The 17351-nt window shown below is 39.4% G+C and overlaps 1 protein-coding gene across 1 annotated transcript in view; it reads right to left on the reverse strand.

The window, feature by feature from the left end:
- Window positions 1-17351, reverse strand: part of LOC110468287 (kalirin) — a 405960-nt gene that overhangs the window by 127506 nt on the left and 261103 nt on the right. The window contains exon 11 of the mRNA XM_021526058.3: window positions 5844-6035. Within this exon, the coding sequence (XP_021381733.1) occupies window positions 5844-6035 (192 nt within the window). The remainder of the gene's footprint in view (window positions 1-5843; window positions 6036-17351) is intronic.

Below are 17351 nucleotides of genomic sequence, written 5' to 3' on the forward strand. Positions count from 1 at the left end.
AAGTTTCACAGCTCTGCTGTGAGAGGAGGACAGATATTTTCAGAGTTTGATGTTGCATGCTGTTGTGCATCTATTTCAACTGTTAATATTATCCCAGTGACAGACAAAATTTCTAGCTTTTGAACAAGACACATAATGCTTCGTTCTAACACTGAAAATTCTGGAATTCTGGGGTATGAGTTGGTGTGAATATTTTACATGCAGTAAACTAGTTTGGGTCATTTTAATGTTTTATGCTTTCCTTTTTTTTTTTTTTTTTTTTTTTTAGATCTGGACATAATATGAAAAAAGAAACAAAAGTGCTGTCCAGGACAGGAGCATGTAAGACACAAACACACGTTCAGAGAAAAAGAGTTTTCAGAACTTCCAGAAGTTGCCAGCAAGTGGAGTTACTAAACTGAATATCCCCTGCATCACAAATCTTTATTATATAGTGTTCAATTGCTCAGGAAAGTCAATATTAGCAGTAAAAGTCAAACAACAAATTTTTAAGTTCAGTAACATTAACTTTGATTCCTGTGTCAATTCACAGTGAGTGACAGGATTACAGGATATATCCCAGAACCACTGTCATGTTTGCTCTGTGATTAACTTTGATACATCCTGTCAGCTCTTCTGATGGGAGTCAAGAACAGCTGACCTCAGCCTGGTGAGCTTTCTGCTCCCTGTGTCCCAGCAGCTCTGCCTCAAAGTGAAGAACAAGCCCTGTCAGAATTAGTGATCTACACTAAAATAATCTCCTAATCACAATATTCAACTCAAGCAGAGAAAGTTTAATTTCACAGGTCTTGCTTGTCAAGCAAAATTAAGTTAGCAGTGCCTGCAGTAAAACACTGTTACTGTTCCTGACTGATAGGGCAGCCCCACTCCATTTCCCAGCTGAGTAACCCCACTGATGTCTGTGGGGTGACCAAGGTGATCTACTGACCATAAATAATATAGCTTATAATACACTTAATGGTCCAGGTCTTAGCTCTCACTTTCTCATGGCCTTATCAGACAAGATTTTCAGAGTGAAACTTTCCATACCAGGTGTCTGCCTAAGGCTGAACTTGATGAATTTTGAGGTGAAAGGGCCAGAATGAGAGAAAGGGACAGAAAAGGTACTTTGCCTGTGTTAGTTTTATTTCTGCTCAAATGAGATGCTCCAGACCCTCCATGCTTTTAAGCAAGGGTTTGAAATTTTGCAGGGCTTAGCCTTGATGTCAAGAATACACATTATGTCATTCATGTGAACATTTACCCAAATTTGGTCACTCAGAGGACCTCTGCCAAGTTCCAGTTTGCCCATGTTCATAGTAACCTGTTAGGAATCTGGCAGTTCTTTTTTCTCAACATTAAATATTTTCTGAGCATACTCAACCCCCACTCTGTGGGCCAGGTAGGCATGGGAGGTTCCACATGGAAGTGCCTGCCCCGAGCTTTCTGACACACTAAAGAACAACAAAGCACAGGGCACAAGATCAGAAAACACAATTCTCTATCTCTCCATTTTTTCATGCTGGACTCAACACAGAACTGGTAATCTGAGGCCCATTGAAAAATGAGAAATCTATAGAGGTGGTAAGACATGCTTTTCAAGCCCCAAAGAACTACTGCAGAACTATTTTATAGTTTAGTTAAGACCCATATATTATAATGGTTCTAAATTCAGTGAAGTTCCTTCTCATTCTTAAGTTAGCAACTGAATCACCAGCCAATATAACAAGTAACACAACCTAAGTCATCACTTAACTATGCAAGAGGATTTAAAAGTTTTTAGTGATATAGAAGTTGTCACAGCACTCTTTCCTGTCTACATTTTAATACTTGGAAATGTAAAATACACTGCAGAACCTTAAGTATAAAACTGCGAGACACTAAAGTATTAAGATTCAGATAATGAATTGCAAGATGTTTTTCTTTTGTCTTTGAGGGTTTTGAGTCTTCAGGGTGTGATTTTATGACATCTGCAACCTCTTCTCCAGGAAGCTCAAAAAATATTCTCTTTTAAACAAAATCAAATGCCAGCTAAGAATACTCTATCATCATTTGATCCTAAAGCTGAAAGTTCACAGAAAAACATCAACTATCATGAGATTTGTGATAAAAGTGCAAGATCTGACAATCCTGAAAATAATTGATTCAGATTTGAAGAAAGAACCTAAATTCAATTACACTTAATCCTGAGAGAAATTATTCAGGTATGAGTCTGTTGAATGCATTTATGCCAGTGATAATAATTTATAACTTCATCCTGCCATACAGATAATTGGATTTGATTCCCACGGTACCAGGTTTTACACCATCAGAAATGCCTTGGTCCAAAAGGATACAAAAATATTGACTGCAAACTAGAAAAGCATAATGAATGCTACAGGACAGTAGGACTAACAAAATCCTGTTTACAAGCATGGCAATAGGACACCTACATTGTTCAAGAGTTATGCCCCCAACAATCACTTATAGGACTGCTTCCAATTTATGCCTCTAAAGTGTTATTACCACACCAAAAAGTCCTCATTTCAGCCTATTGTATGTATTGTTCAGTAAGGTCACTTAAAAAAAAACCCATCAAAATTATTGTTATGCTTAATTGACTTTTTTTTATATTCCTTCAAATGTATGAGTCAGTGTTTAGCAGAAGGGATCTTTTTTAATGCTTTCACATGAAATAGGCAGTGATTCAAGTCTACTGTAGTACAGAAAAAGCCACTCTGAATTTACATTACCCATGGGGTATCTACATTTAAATGACTCCCTAATTCAACACTACCTATTGTCCTGAAGAAAATACAGGAAGACTGACTACAAAAGGAAATATTTCTTTGACAAGAGAAAAAAAAGTGGGAGCAGTTAAAAGTTTCTCAGGTGGTGAGAATCTGAGCAGTTGCATGTGGAGATGAAGAGGTGGGCAGAGTAAAGGTGAAGGAGTGAGAAGTTCACAGTCAATTAACTCATCCACACCTGGGAATTACCACATCAGAAATTCACATGTCACCTGTGCTAGGAAGACTGTCGGAAGAAACATGTTCATTGCAGGAAGATCTTTAGAATATTTCCAAAAAAAGAAAAAGTGTCAGTAAGACCAATTCATTCTACTTAATTTACCCTTTCACCAGTTGTGTCTAATCAATAGATTAATACAACATGAAATAATGAGAATTTGTGAAGCTTAGATGACAAATGCATCTAGGCCACAGTTTTCTGCATCAGGGCCAAAAAAGTATGAAGGGAACTTTTTTTCATTTCCAAATACATAAGAAAAAGAGCTGCTCATAGTTTAAGGAACAGTTTTAAGAACTACAAAGGATGAAGTTAATAATGATGGGTATTATTAAGTAAGTGATAACGTCTTCTAGAATAATGCAAAATATGCCACGTGTTAAAGAGGTTAACATGCAACCAAACTGCTTCTCCTCACTCCAAGACACTCCCAGGGGATGGGTTTGGATGGTCATAGCAAGTCCAGCCCCAGGCCCAGCATGGCAGTAGGAGGACAAGGGATGGCTGTGTCAGCACAGGACTGGAATGGCTCCTGGTAAACACCAGGAATGGACCTCAGGTCTCCCACTATTTTTTTGCTGCTGCAGCAAAAGGATTCTTTGCCTTGACATCTCCTGTGATTTAAATTGATCTGTTATTATTTAAATTTACTTGTTTTATTGTTAATATTGAAGAATGGCAATTACATTGGTTAACTTGCCATTTTACAATACAAGGGCCAAGCAAAGCCAACCAATGACTCATTTCTACCCAAGCCAATCTACAGCATAAAAAGGTAAATGCAGATATAAACACATGCTAAGGCTCTCCTGTTGTAACTCTTTGCCCTTTACACCAATTCCCCCCAGGCAGTCTTTTGTTAATTCACTGTGCCTGTGGGGATTCCAACAGCTGGCAGACAAACACCAAATCTTGGAATTGAATCCTCTCTGCAGCAACTTCCTCAATTAATAGTTTTGGCAAAAAACCCCAAGATACTGAGTTGTGTGGGTTTCATCAGTGTAGAAACATGTCACTGAAGAAGTCAGGTGGCGGTACACAGTGAAAATCACTGAACCTGCAGAAAATCACTGTTTGGCCTCTACAGGAGTGAATTAACACAGGGAATTAAATAAATGAAAACTTCCTCTTGCAGAGCTCCTGGGCATTCTCAGACTTTGGAGAACTTGTGGAGACTGAACAACTTTATTAACCCAACCCAATGGCTGTCATTCTTTATGAAGGACATGGGTTTCTGTGTCCACCCTGACTTTGCTGTTGTCCCAGCAATGCTACAGCTCTCTTGACTGTCCCTCTGGAGAGAGAGTCACAGAACCATAGAATAGTTTGAGTTGGAAGGGACTTTTATAGGAGAGAGGCACCCAGAGTCTGTCCACTCTGGATTGCCTTAAAAATGACATTAATTAATTACTGAACTTTCCAAAAAGGCATCACGGAATCAGTCTGTCTCACAGAAAAGCATTAATGAGGCAAATACTTAGCATTTACTCTTAACATCTAGAGAGCAGCATTGATGCTAGCACAGAAGACTGTTTTTTAAAACTATTTTTAAAAAATGTTAATTTTTAATACATCTGCATTTTTATTCACCAAAACAGAGCTCATTAAAACCAGGTGTGTAGAGCATGCAGACTCCCTTCTTATTGAAGAACAGGAGTTTCATACAGGGAGGTTTTATTTCCCAAAGCCAAATTAGGCTACCCAATACCAGTAACTATCTTTTTTTTACTAGTCATCACCTGCATAGGTGAATCAAGGATAATCACAGCAGGAAACCGTTATGAAATAATTTTTACAGAGGAAATAACCAATTAAGTTTCCCCAGTGGCAAACCAACATAGCTGCAAGTGTTCTAGCAACTCTGGGAACAACAGCATTATCCACAAGCTGAAAGTTAACTATATTTTAATATATTGCAGAAGCAGGATGTAAAAGAAAAACCTTCACGTACCAACAACTATAACTGTAAACTCCATCTTCCATACAAATATAAATAAATGTGTGCATGTACCTTCTACTTCAGGGGCTCCCCAACACACTGAAGCCTGACACATGCAACTTGTTTGTAACATGTAAATCAAGAAGCAGAGGCAAAGCTTTCAGCTTCTCCGAGTATCTTCCTGATCAAGTGTGCTTTCACAAACAGATGCTGCAGAGCATGAAAACATCCATCCTGACTAATTCCACCTCTCTCTGCAGAAGCCCTATCTTTAAAAGTCACTCACCACTGAATGGCCTTTGGACTGCAGAAAATGTGAAGTATGCTTTAATTACATCCCCAGTGGCCTCCCATTTGATGTCCTGTCCCCTGCATCTCCTCTGGCAAGTGGGCCTTATCTCTGGATATTTTTCAATTACACAAAACAGCATTTATTCAAGTCCTCACTGATTCACTGTATCAGTGTGTGGCTGTTTTTTTCTTTTACAGTGGTTTTGAAAAGTCAAGTCTACCTCATTAAACAATGTAAGATTTCTAGTAACACATAATGATATTGGATACATTAATTAACAGTATGTTTAAATTGAATCCTCACAGGATCACGCTGCTAGCATGTTTATACTTAAAGTGTTAATATCAATTCATGTTCTTAGAAGAGAATTCTTGCTTTCTAACAATACATTCTAATTGTGATTAAGCACCACTCGAGATGGTGGCGCTATATTTTAGTGTACTGTAACATTCATATGTTTCATTCACATTTTATCTCCTCTTTACAACATTTACTCATATGCATGAAATGAATCAGATAATATAAGCCCTGCGTGGTGAAAATCCTTTTTCTCTGTTATCTAAGTTTTCAGACAGCCTCTTGCAGCACTCTACAATACACAGCAAAATTCCCTCGTGCACCTCTTACCTCTTTGGTGTGGGTATGGAAGGAGACTGACATGTCCAAGAGAAGTTTCCTCTGTTCCACCCTCCGGACAAAGTCCTGAATCCGAACTTCCAGATGCCGAGCTGCTTTATAGATCTCTTCAGGGTCACATTCCCCAGTCTGAGCCAACTGCTCTGCAGCCTCCAAGAGCTTGTCTGCATTGGTGTACGTATTCTACCAGCAAACAAAGCAAGAAACACAGTATGAGTAATACACTGTGGCAAGTAAACCCCTGAAAGAGGCTGTTTATCCTTAAGGCATGAAAGCAAGTGATTACCAGAGTTTTAAAACAATAACAATATTTCCTAGTGGCATTGCCATCTGTGAAAGGAGAATGTATAAAGCCACATAGACTAATGCCTGAGTACACATGAAATGATTTCTTATTTGAAACACACCACCTCAACCCAATCCTGCCAGGCACAGCAATAGGACTTCCCATATGTTTATTTCCAAGTTCCCTGCAATTTCTCAAAGATAATGGCATGAAGCAAATGGGACTCACCAGCTCAGAAGGCTACAGTGCCTCACCAGACACGCAGCCACCAGCTCGCTGCAATGGCCTCCCGACTGCTCTCACATTACAGCGTGTAATCACGTTAACCAGAGATGTCTCAGCCCCAAGAAATATTTGCCTCTCACTGGCTTTTGTGAGCTAGACCATATCTTCAAGCTCCTTCTACGTTTTTTCCTCTTGTCTACTGTCTGTTCTGCATCATATTTCCAGATGGAGTGAGTCCATGTGATTTGCTTACAGCTGCCAGTATGTAATGCTCAGTTCCAGTTTGCCCAGGGCACATACCTGCCCTGCATTATACAAACATTTGAATGCTGCATTATCCTGAACAGATTTACCCCACGGCCACGGCCTTTATAGTATGAGGTGTAGGACTCCTACTTCACAGACAGAACTGAAGAACCCAGAAGCAAATTAATGTACCCAAGACATACCAGACTGTCAAGTAAGAGAGGGGAACTCCATCCAGTTTACCTCAGGTTTCAAGCTACCTGCCCATCCATTCTCTCTCTTTTTCACATCTCTGGAAAACACCACTCAACTAATACACCAGAGAGTCTCATGAATAACAGGAGAAATGGAAAGTGAGTGCAGCCATCTTCTCCAGAACCATGGAGCTATGCCTTAGTCAGCTATGTTTAGGCAAACTAAACAGAGCCAGCCCTTTCTGTCATTTTTCACTCAAGATGAATCCAATAGCTCTTTGGTATTCAATACTTAACAAAAATAAGGAGAGACAAAGATATCAGCTTCAGGGTGTTTCCATTACTGGGCTAGATCTTTGGAACTGCTTGGAATCAGCTTGATACTGCTCTCACTGGGATTTTTAACCTCTGCTTCAACAGTAGAATTGTAGCACCTTCCCTGTCAAAATCCTCCTCAGTTTAAAAATGCATTAACTTGATGCATATATACAAAATACCTCTAACACTGTGGACACACACACATTTCTGAGCATTACATGAACACTGTCAAAAATAAAAGCCATGGATCATACCATGTTGTTCCTACTTAGTTAATATCCTGCTGCAGTCAACAGTTGTTTTTTGAGAAAATGTTCAATACAGAGATGGAGCACTGACCTCCAAGTTTAATGGGGGAACATATTTCCAGTTATAAAAAAGCAAAAAGAAAACATCTCATTCACTGTTCATTTTCCCAGTTTCTGAGGGCTGACTATAAATATCCGATATTTGCATTTCTCCTTTTGGACTGTGAAGAACATACTTGAGACAGTTTTGTTACATATAGTAAATTTTTATTCCCTCACTTTCAAGCTACTGCTATAATAGTTAGGCTGTTAACAGCAGCAAAATTTTATGTTTTAAAAATCATTTTTTGGAAACCTCTTTAGCTGAGAGTTTGTAAAAAATGTTCCATTTAATGTGATCTGAATCAGATCCAGTTTCATTTAACAGTATCCTTTCTGAATGATCCTCTTCCAATAGTATTTGGAGCAGATGCCAAAGCTAGCACAATTTTTCAAAGTCTAGTCCAATCCAGTGTTCTTCACACATTACCACTACAACAACTCACACACCAGTCCAGCTCCCTGAGCAGAAGACTGTTCCTGCTTTTATATGTATTATTTAGTGTACTTGTAAATGCCTTCCCTCTCTCCTTGTGGCACAGATTTGGGACACAATAAAGTTTAGTTGAAATACAGTATGGACACAGATTTGCTGCATTTGTCCCTAAGGCATTTAGGTCCATCTCTGCTGAAAGCCACAGAGTTTACTGACTCCAACATGTGCTATGTCGAGTTACCTGTGGAGGAGACGAGTTCACAGGCACGATGACCAGATGTAAATACACTGGTGAAAAGCATGTAGGCTGGACCCTAGGCTTTGGGGGAGAAAGAATTCAGACTGGCCTCAACAGAGGCTCTGGTCTCACTGCACAGGCAAAAAAAAAAAAAAAATACATAGCAGCCCCTTTGCATTGCACAAGGTTCTCCAAAGGCAAAGGGGATTTTCTGCAGGGAATTTGATGGTGTGTGGAAGCAGCCACAAAGTGTTTTCCCTGGGCTGTGACAGGCACTGTCAGCACACAGGGATGGTTCCCTGAAAAATACATACCTAATTTGGGATGTGCTTGCATAAATGTGTCACACATAAAAGGCTTGAACACAGCACATTTTGAGTATGGAGACATTTTTCTTCACCTCTTTTTCTATATTTGTCCACTGAGGTCACAGGTTAGTGTCTGGATTTTAAAAACAGGTGCAGTTCATGATAGGAAAAACAACTAATGCTTATATTCCTGCCATTCTAGAAGGAAGGCCTGGTGCTGAGAGATTTCCAGCTCACTGCTGCAGATTTAAGAGATTTAGATACAGTTCAGATAAGCAGGCACATTTGGGAGTTACCCACCCTTGCCTTGAACTCCTGGGCTTGATGTGCTCATGAAAGGACTGTCCTCCCTCGTCAGCTGTCGAGATGTACTCACAGCACAGGCCAAACAAGCCAGAGGTTACTCATTTGCTGAGGGCTTGCCCTGCTTCTCTTCTGTTTGTTTGCTTAAAGTGCACATAAATCATACCAGATGTTGTTACACATATAAAATATTTTCATGTACATCTATTTCTCTACAAGCATTGAATCAAAGTGCTGTTGAAGCTGTGAGCTTCATTCTGGTTGGTGCTATAATGCTGCACTGCTTCCCTGCTCTCTACATTTTCATCCTGAGCTTGCTCTCTTGCTAGTAAGCTCTTTGGGGTACAGACCCTTATTTTATTATTTGTTTGAAGCACTTTATACTTTTTTTGGGGTGACATAACCCTGGGTAAGGCAGGGTGGGAATCCAAGAGGGAATTAAGTTCTACAATGAAGAAAAGCATGAAATGCCTCCTTGTCCCACCATCCTAATCCAGAAGAGGTTAGCTCAGATTCCCAGCCCTTTTGAGATCTGGCAGAAAAAAAAATAATCCATGAGTTATAAAATTATATGCTTTCTGAAGTTTTAGGGTTGTGTGGCATTTTTCTTAACATTGTCTTAACCCATGAGAGAACTGTCATGTGCAAACCCTTGAAATTCTCCATGAACTGCTAACTGGCATTCTACACTTCTGCATCATTTCATGCATAAAAACAACTTCCACCTTATATCTCTTAATAATCTTTGTAGACCAATCTTTGCATAATGACCTATTTCAATCATGAAACTTACAGACACAAGGAAATCTATCATCCATCTATCTATCTATCTATCTATCTATCTATCTATCTATCTATCTATCTATCTATCTATCTTTGTGAACTTCCTCACATTTTTAAGGTATCAATCAATTTAGCACAGCATTTTGGTTTTGGCTCATGTGCTTTTACAGAAAATTACTCCATGTAGTTTTTATCTAGTGCTTAGAACTGCACACATAAGTAGTTTATTGCTGCATGTTTTTAGGCTGATTACATTGAAAATAGCTGTGTCTAGTGATAGTCCAGGGCAGAGTTCATGCCCTTAATCTGGACAACTGTTTTTTTCCAGAACAATCTGATTCTGTACACTATTTTCCAGCTGTTTATTTTATTTGAGGGATTTTCATGGTTAGGTATGTGATCACATCAAACACAAATTACATACCCCAGACTTCACTTCCCAAGCAGGTGTTGAGGTAAGGGGAATGAGGTAGCACTAGTCTGTATTGACCAAGTTCTGGAGCTCTGCAAGGACTTCCAGGCAAAGGTTCCTTGTATTGATTCAGAGAGCTTTGATACCTGTGTTTCACCATGAAAAAGGCATGGAAGAGAAGGCATCTCTGGAGTCCAGAAATTACCAACAGGAGAGAGAAGGCGACTAACTTAGACCTGACATTCTTGACTAAAGACAGGTGATGTGAATCCCTCATTATGCCTGCAGGCTGATGTTTAGGAGACTTATTAGGCTTTCTCTGATGTGATATGTCCTTTATGCTCTTTAGAGTCGTGACTCGACTCTCCAGTACCAAAAAGGAAATGTCTGTATCAGCACTCCTGCTGGGAAGCTGGGATGTCAAGACAAAGTTCAAAGCCTGATCCATCTCTTACTGAAAACAGTAAAAACGATTTTACTGACTTCAGGGAGAACTGGGTCAGCCTTCTAACCATCTCCCCAAGATCATAGGAGGGAAAAAATGGCAAAGGGCTAAAAATAGAACTCTGGAGAACTGGTACCTGTTCTGTACATAGAACTCCTGCCCAAAGAAACTGCAGCACGGTTCACGTGGGCAAAACTATAATTAGAGAGCTGATTCTGCAGTTCTTGTCAAGCCTTATAAACTATTGTTATCCTTAATTATAAAGCTCAGTTACTGCTATCAGATTCTTTGCTCAAGCTACTTCATTAAAATTAACTCCAGTATTTGTTGAGGTTAAGTGATCTCACAGTCAGGCCTTTGTGAAGAATTATATCTTTAGTAACTTGATATTCTAAAACTAAAATAAGTGACCACAATGAAACATTTCTTTCATAAATAAATCTGGGGTTTAAGGAAGCATCCATCTTTGTCAAAATTCCTCCTCCCTTAAGAAGGGCAAAGGCTAAGTGCATATGATGATCTAATATAAGTTGTGATTTTATTCCGTTTGAATTGCACATAATCAAATCAAGACTTATATTCTTACTTGTGCTCTGTGATTCTAATTCAAAACAGACTTACCAGGAATTACAGTTACAGAAGTTACAGGCAGAATATCTCTCTGAGGTAATGCAGCCACTCATTCTGTCAGTACAGGATTGTTCCCCACTATAAACTAGAATGGAAACTTCTTCAGACCTTTTAAAAAAACATCTAGGCTAATGAAATTTCCATCAGCACCTACTTCTTCAGACTGTTCTTCCCTTAAACATGGCAGTTCATCTTTAGTTTTTCTCGTCATAATTTCACATCAGTTCTCCTGGTATTAGTGTCATGCTGATACTAATGACTACTTTACACCTCCAGTAATTCCATTATTTCAACAAATTGTATAATATATTGTGTATATATATGTTTTAAATACAAATGTATAGCATTTTTCAGTATTTATTAGATATTAAATATTCCCAGGAATGACAAGGTGGATACAACCCAGAATCTCACTGACCATTGTGAAGAACCAGATATTTTTCTGTGTATTGTTACTTTTATTTATTATTTTCCCTCAGGGTTCACATACAAACCAAGATGAATTTATTATTTGAATTTAAAAGAGTGACACTTACACATTACATCAACTGCTGAAATGCCAGACAAATTGATTAAAAGCTACCTCATACTTTCAAACAAATAAATAGGCAAGATTATAATTAATAGTTGGGAATACATTAGCTAAAAGAATTCCTCTTTGTACTATTTCATATTGAGTGCTTGCTTTAGATTAAAAACAATTGTTGGCTATGGTGTATTTCATCCCACCAATTGTTCATCTCAATCAGTAGTGCACTCATATGTCAAGTAGAAAACACTCCCATTACCACAATCATGCTAATTAATTCCAGTGTGATCACAACCATTATTCAATGAAATGCCAGTGAAATGTATAGTGAAACAATGTTTTAAATTACATTTAAAATCACACATCTCGTCCAATATTAGTAAGTATCTAAAGACACATGGAATTATGTCTGTGTTTACATAGTACAAGTACAAAAGAACAAAAGCTTGCTTGGCAAAATCTCCACTTCTCAGCCATCTTCAGTGTCATCCTGAGACCAAGAGAGGTGGACAGCTGGGAAAGCAAATTACATGTAGGCTCATTTCATGCTTATAAAGATATTTCAGTTTTCATTTTCTGCCACCTTACTGGTCTTCTGGTAAATATTAAAATGAAATTATGAAATACTGCAGTTCCAATATTTTATGGTCTTTACAAGTATCTGTAACAGTTAAGGAAGATATCTGAAATTGATTATTATTGGCTAGGTTTTATCCTAGTATTCTGTCCTTGGTAGTAGACATGAAAATAGCTTGGCCCTTTAATTTGGGAACACCCTTGTACAAGGAACAGGAATGTGAAAGTGAGCAGCAGCAAGGAAAGGACAGTGAAGACAACCAAACAGTAACTGTGGTGCCAAACGTGAAATCAAACTCATACTGCTTGGTGTTATCCAGCACAGGGAGTGTACCACTACAACAGAATTATCACTGCCCAATTTCATAATTGAGTAAGTTGCAGAGTGTGTAACTGAGAGCTGCTCAAGTGACTGAATAGTAACTGAGCCTTTGAAATTCAGCAAAAATGAGGAAAGCATTTTCTTTTGTGGAAATGACAAGGGAGCACAAGAAGGCAGACTGTCAGGAGTGAAATGCAGCTCCTTTTGAAAGCTTCTTAAATGATTAATATCATCAAAAAACCCAGGTGGTTCACAGCAAAGTGCCACAAGTTCTTTATGATAGGGGCAAAAGGGAACGCAGGTGGAGAAATAAACATAGAGAAGCTCCAGGGTGAGCAGCAATCCAGGAGGGCACGGTATTGTTTTCTGTCCCAAAAGCTCAAATCACATCTTTCCTGAGTGCAATCATGACAGTTTTATCAAGTGTGGTAGGTGTCTGGAATTGAAATAACTCTAGGCATTCTGGGTTTAATACCATGCTCATGATTTGGACATTTCAAAGACACAGCAACAACAGTAATAAAAGGCTTTGGACTGTCAGCAGCACTGGGAACAGCCAGCACCAAATGCAACTGGCATTATGGTTGCCTTAAAAACAAAAGCAAAAATAAACTTGTGCGAATGTGAATTCTGTGGCTATATTTTTATGAAACCTACTTTAAACAGAACAGCAAAGCATTTCCACTCCATTTCTTCCACAACCACTACCCTGACTCAGCTATGCTCTTATTTCCATTAATGTGAAGATAGGTTATTACACCTTTCCTGAAGCCCATTTGGAGGGGCATGGGACTGTTCAGAGAATGAGATCATGTTTGACAGAAGAAAATTTAGAAAAACTTTGACGCACATTCTCCTGATCTTTCAGCTTGAGGATTCCTACACAGCTGAATATTGAGACCACCAATCTGGAGCACAACACAGTGCTGCATATACATCACATAAAAATCATTGTTTTTTGTCTGGTAATAGATGACAAAAATGCAACACACCTGCTGCAAAAAGGTAAGTGTTCCACTAATGCATCACAGGACCTGCAGATTTGCAGCAAAATCTTTTTTTTTTTTGCCATAAATGAAAGGCCATCTCTGACAAGCAAACTGATTGTTGGCAGAAAAAAACACAGAGGAAGATACGCTACATCATTTTAGCACGGTCAGTGCACTGCATCTACCTGAGAAAGGATGCAGAGATTTAATTAAATTTTTGCTGCTGCTCCTTTGAAATACAGGTTTCCTCCCTGACATGCTGCACTGCATCAGCTCCCAGGTGGGAGTGGTGCAGGAAATGCTCTCAGTGAGGGCATCACATTTTGTGGTGCCATCTCCTAGCACTGTCTCCATTCCCTCAAAACTCAAAGGGAAGCAGGGAGCCCCTTGGTGTTCTCCTGGGTCCCTCCAATTTGCCCTGTTAAATTTAACTTATAGCAAAAAATCACTTAAAAATTCATCACTTAAAAAAAAATTAATTTCTTTCCAGAATAAACCTCATGCTTCAGTACATTGCCTACCAGAAACAAACACAAAATTAGAATACAACACCCACACTTCTGTTCACAATTTGGGTATTTTCATTTGGCAAAATGAGGTTTCTCAACATAATGTGTCTATAGAATGGTAACACATCACCTGGCCACCACTCAGATAACATCCATCCCCGGTTCCCTGCTCTCTGGACCTCAGATAATTGCATGGAGAATGCCCCTCTCCTATCTACAATAATAAAATCTCCCCCAGCTTCAATTAAAGTTGAAGTAACTTTTTACTTCACCTCCTTGTTCTAGCTGAGCATCTTTAGAAGCAGGTCAGCAAGATGGTCCCTCTGGGTTCAGAATCTCTTCACTGTCAACATCAATTCATCTCTCTGTCATGGTTTACACATTGGAACTTGCTTCAAATGAGTAGAAACCATTCTCTGAATCTTATTAGATTTGTAAATCAATTTTTCACTACCATTACTTCCCTGACATGTGAACTGTCTGTATGGCTTACCCATCGAATTAGTTCTTCAGGGGTGCTACCAAAGCAGGATGGACTAAAGGCTTTGTCTTCCCTAAAACTTCAAAATATTAAAATCTCCTGTAACACATAGGAAGTATTACATAATTATATTGAAGAAAAATGGAAAGAGGTTTCACTACCCTAGAAGTAACAGACCATTTTATTTATTTAATACCAGACTTATTCCTATACTTTAGAAAAGTTCCAGACAGGAACTAACATTTTTTATGTTGGCCAGAAAGCACTCATATGGAGTGCACTATAAAAATGTGTTCTACTGTGTGAATGAAATTCAATTCAGCTTATCCATAAGCAAAACAAAGATTTAGAAAGATATCATGATTTTATTTCTGGCTCTTATTAGGGGGCCACACATGCTCTGAGACAAATATATCTTAATAATGACTTACAGTGAGAGATCTGGTACAGAGGCGTTCCCACCAGAAATTTTCATGCTATAAAACATACTGATTGCTGGCAAGTAGTAGATATCCATGAATATTGCAGGCATATGAGATATTACCCCTATAGTCAACATCTACCATATTTTTTACTATTAAAAAAGTCCTGACAGCTTTCTAGTGTATTCTTTATTTAGTGTTGCTGAGTCCTTCCTCTCCCTATCCAATCCCCTTCAAAACTCCCAAGTCATCCCCCAAAGGATAAGACTGGCCATAACATGAGACAAAAACAAAGATCAGAGAAATTCTCTTTGAGTTGTCATTTGATCTCTCTCTGCCTGGTGTCCCTGTGCCAAACCCCACCTGGAGGCATGTCCAGCAGATCCAAACAGCAAGTCCCATTCCTGCCAGCATTCTCATCCCAAAATAATCTCCTTTTTTTCACATCCCGATGTTAGCACACAAATCAGATTCTGCTCTGTGCTCTGAAATATCTCTTTTTTTTCTTTCTGTCCCACATTTACATGCACCTATTAGAAAGCTAAATTTGAATGGTTAAATGACCTACTGACCCAATTCCCCACGCCAAGGGGGAGCACACTTGGGAGGGATGATGGCATTTCAGCGTGGCTGCACAGCCCTATGGAGCTGCTTCTCTCCTGGCTGTCCTAGTGCACTGCAGAGCAGTGAAGCCTGAGCAGTGCCCATCACTCAGTGTGCACTGAGGGGCTGTGCTGTGGCACAGATAAAACTCTGAATCCTTTGGGAAGGCGCCTGGAACTGGGAGGAGCAACTCTACACCCCAAGTCAGAAAAGTTTTTTTTTTTCCCAAAGGACAAATGGTCTGAATGCATTCCTGACTAGGTGGTATTTATGTGAGCCACATTTTTGGTGTGAGCAAACACCTACCTCTGATTTTTAAGAAGTTTCAGTTGAGTCTATTTTAAGCCTAAAACGAACCCAAGAAGACAACAGAAAATAAGACTCAGATGGTACCAGACCCTTCCCCACCGTGGAGCACTGCAGGTTTCCAGTCTTTCCTGCTCTCAGTTTTGATATGTGGGCATTGACCACTCCAAGCTCTGGTTGTCAATATAAATCTTGGCCATTTTCAAAATAACCAGGAGCCAGAGGCCAAACCCCAGTGCTTGCAGCCATCTCTCCTCTCTCCAAGCAAGAGCACCCTTCATTCCACCCCATGGTGCATTTGCTTCAGCTGACACATTTAACATGAAGGCTGCACATCCCATTCCCTGCTGCTGACAAGCCACAGCCACCCTTTTACACCGTGCACTTCTGAACTGAGCCTTGGCATTACTCCAGAGGAGGCAACAGCAGGCTCAGCGTTCTGCTTGCTGCAAAGCTGGGGGTCTCACCAATGTCACAAAGACTCACCTATGCTGCACAGAAAAAAAACCAGCACTGACAAAATCTCACGCATTGGACAAAACACTCTGATAAAAATGAGAGTCACGTGTTAAGAGGAGCCAGTGCTGCTGTTCTGGAGCACACAGTGGTTTCTATTCTGCCAGCTGCATACTAAAACAGGCAGTCATGCTAAACTAACATGTGCACATGCTCACTGACAGGTCAGAGGCACCTCCTGTCTCAGTTCCTGACTTCTTGCAAATTCTGCAATTTCTTTCTCTCCAAACAAGCTTCATTTCGAATGAGCTGATTCTGCCTGCTTTTCTCATGTCAGCCTCAGAATTTCTCTCCCCAGCTCAGCAAAGGAGGCGAGGGCCCTGTGTTTCTGCATGTGGTGGTGCTCTGAACCAGACACTAAACAAAGGTGCCTAAATGCCTCAAACCAGAAGCCATTTCCATAGTGACACAAAACAGTGCTTCCCTGAGACTTGGTTATGTAAAACCAGACCTCACAGACCACTGTTATGGAGGGCAATATTAGTGGCTGGGTTATAAGCACTGAATCAACAAGTGAATTATTTATATGTACATTAGGATTTTTGTCCCTATTCACACATGTAATTCCAAAAGTATTCTGTAAATCCACTGAGGTTGCCCTATCTTTATAGAGGGGAAATTGAGACCTGAACACTAGCACAGGAAAATAAATCTTAAAAACAGGTTTATATTCAATAAAAAGATGGTAGAACACTCTCAATTTATATATAACCAGTATAAAACCTCTGCAATAGTCTCATAATGCAAGTGTAGTTTTTAGACAATTCAAACACCTGATGAGAGACTAAGAGGACATCCTTCATCTGGACAATTAGGGATCCATTATAGGAAAGAAGACGGGCACAATCACACTGCCAAGCAGCTTCTCTGCAGTGTAGAGCCATCAAACTGGATTGTCCACTCTTCAGAACAAGTTAATTATAAGCCATGTATCTGAAACTGGAAGTGTGATTTTGTTCTAAATCTTGTTCAGCAGAGTGATCAACGGAACTCAGTCTATTTCCAGAAAATGATAACAAATACTTAAAATCTGTCCTTGAAAATTGTTTTACTCTGTTACTGCATACAAATCCCT

This window comes from Lonchura striata, chromosome 8 (genome assembly GCF_046129695.1).
Source record: "Lonchura striata isolate bLonStr1 chromosome 8, bLonStr1.mat, whole genome shotgun sequence".
Taxonomy (NCBI): domain Eukaryota; kingdom Metazoa; phylum Chordata; class Aves; order Passeriformes; family Estrildidae; genus Lonchura; species Lonchura striata.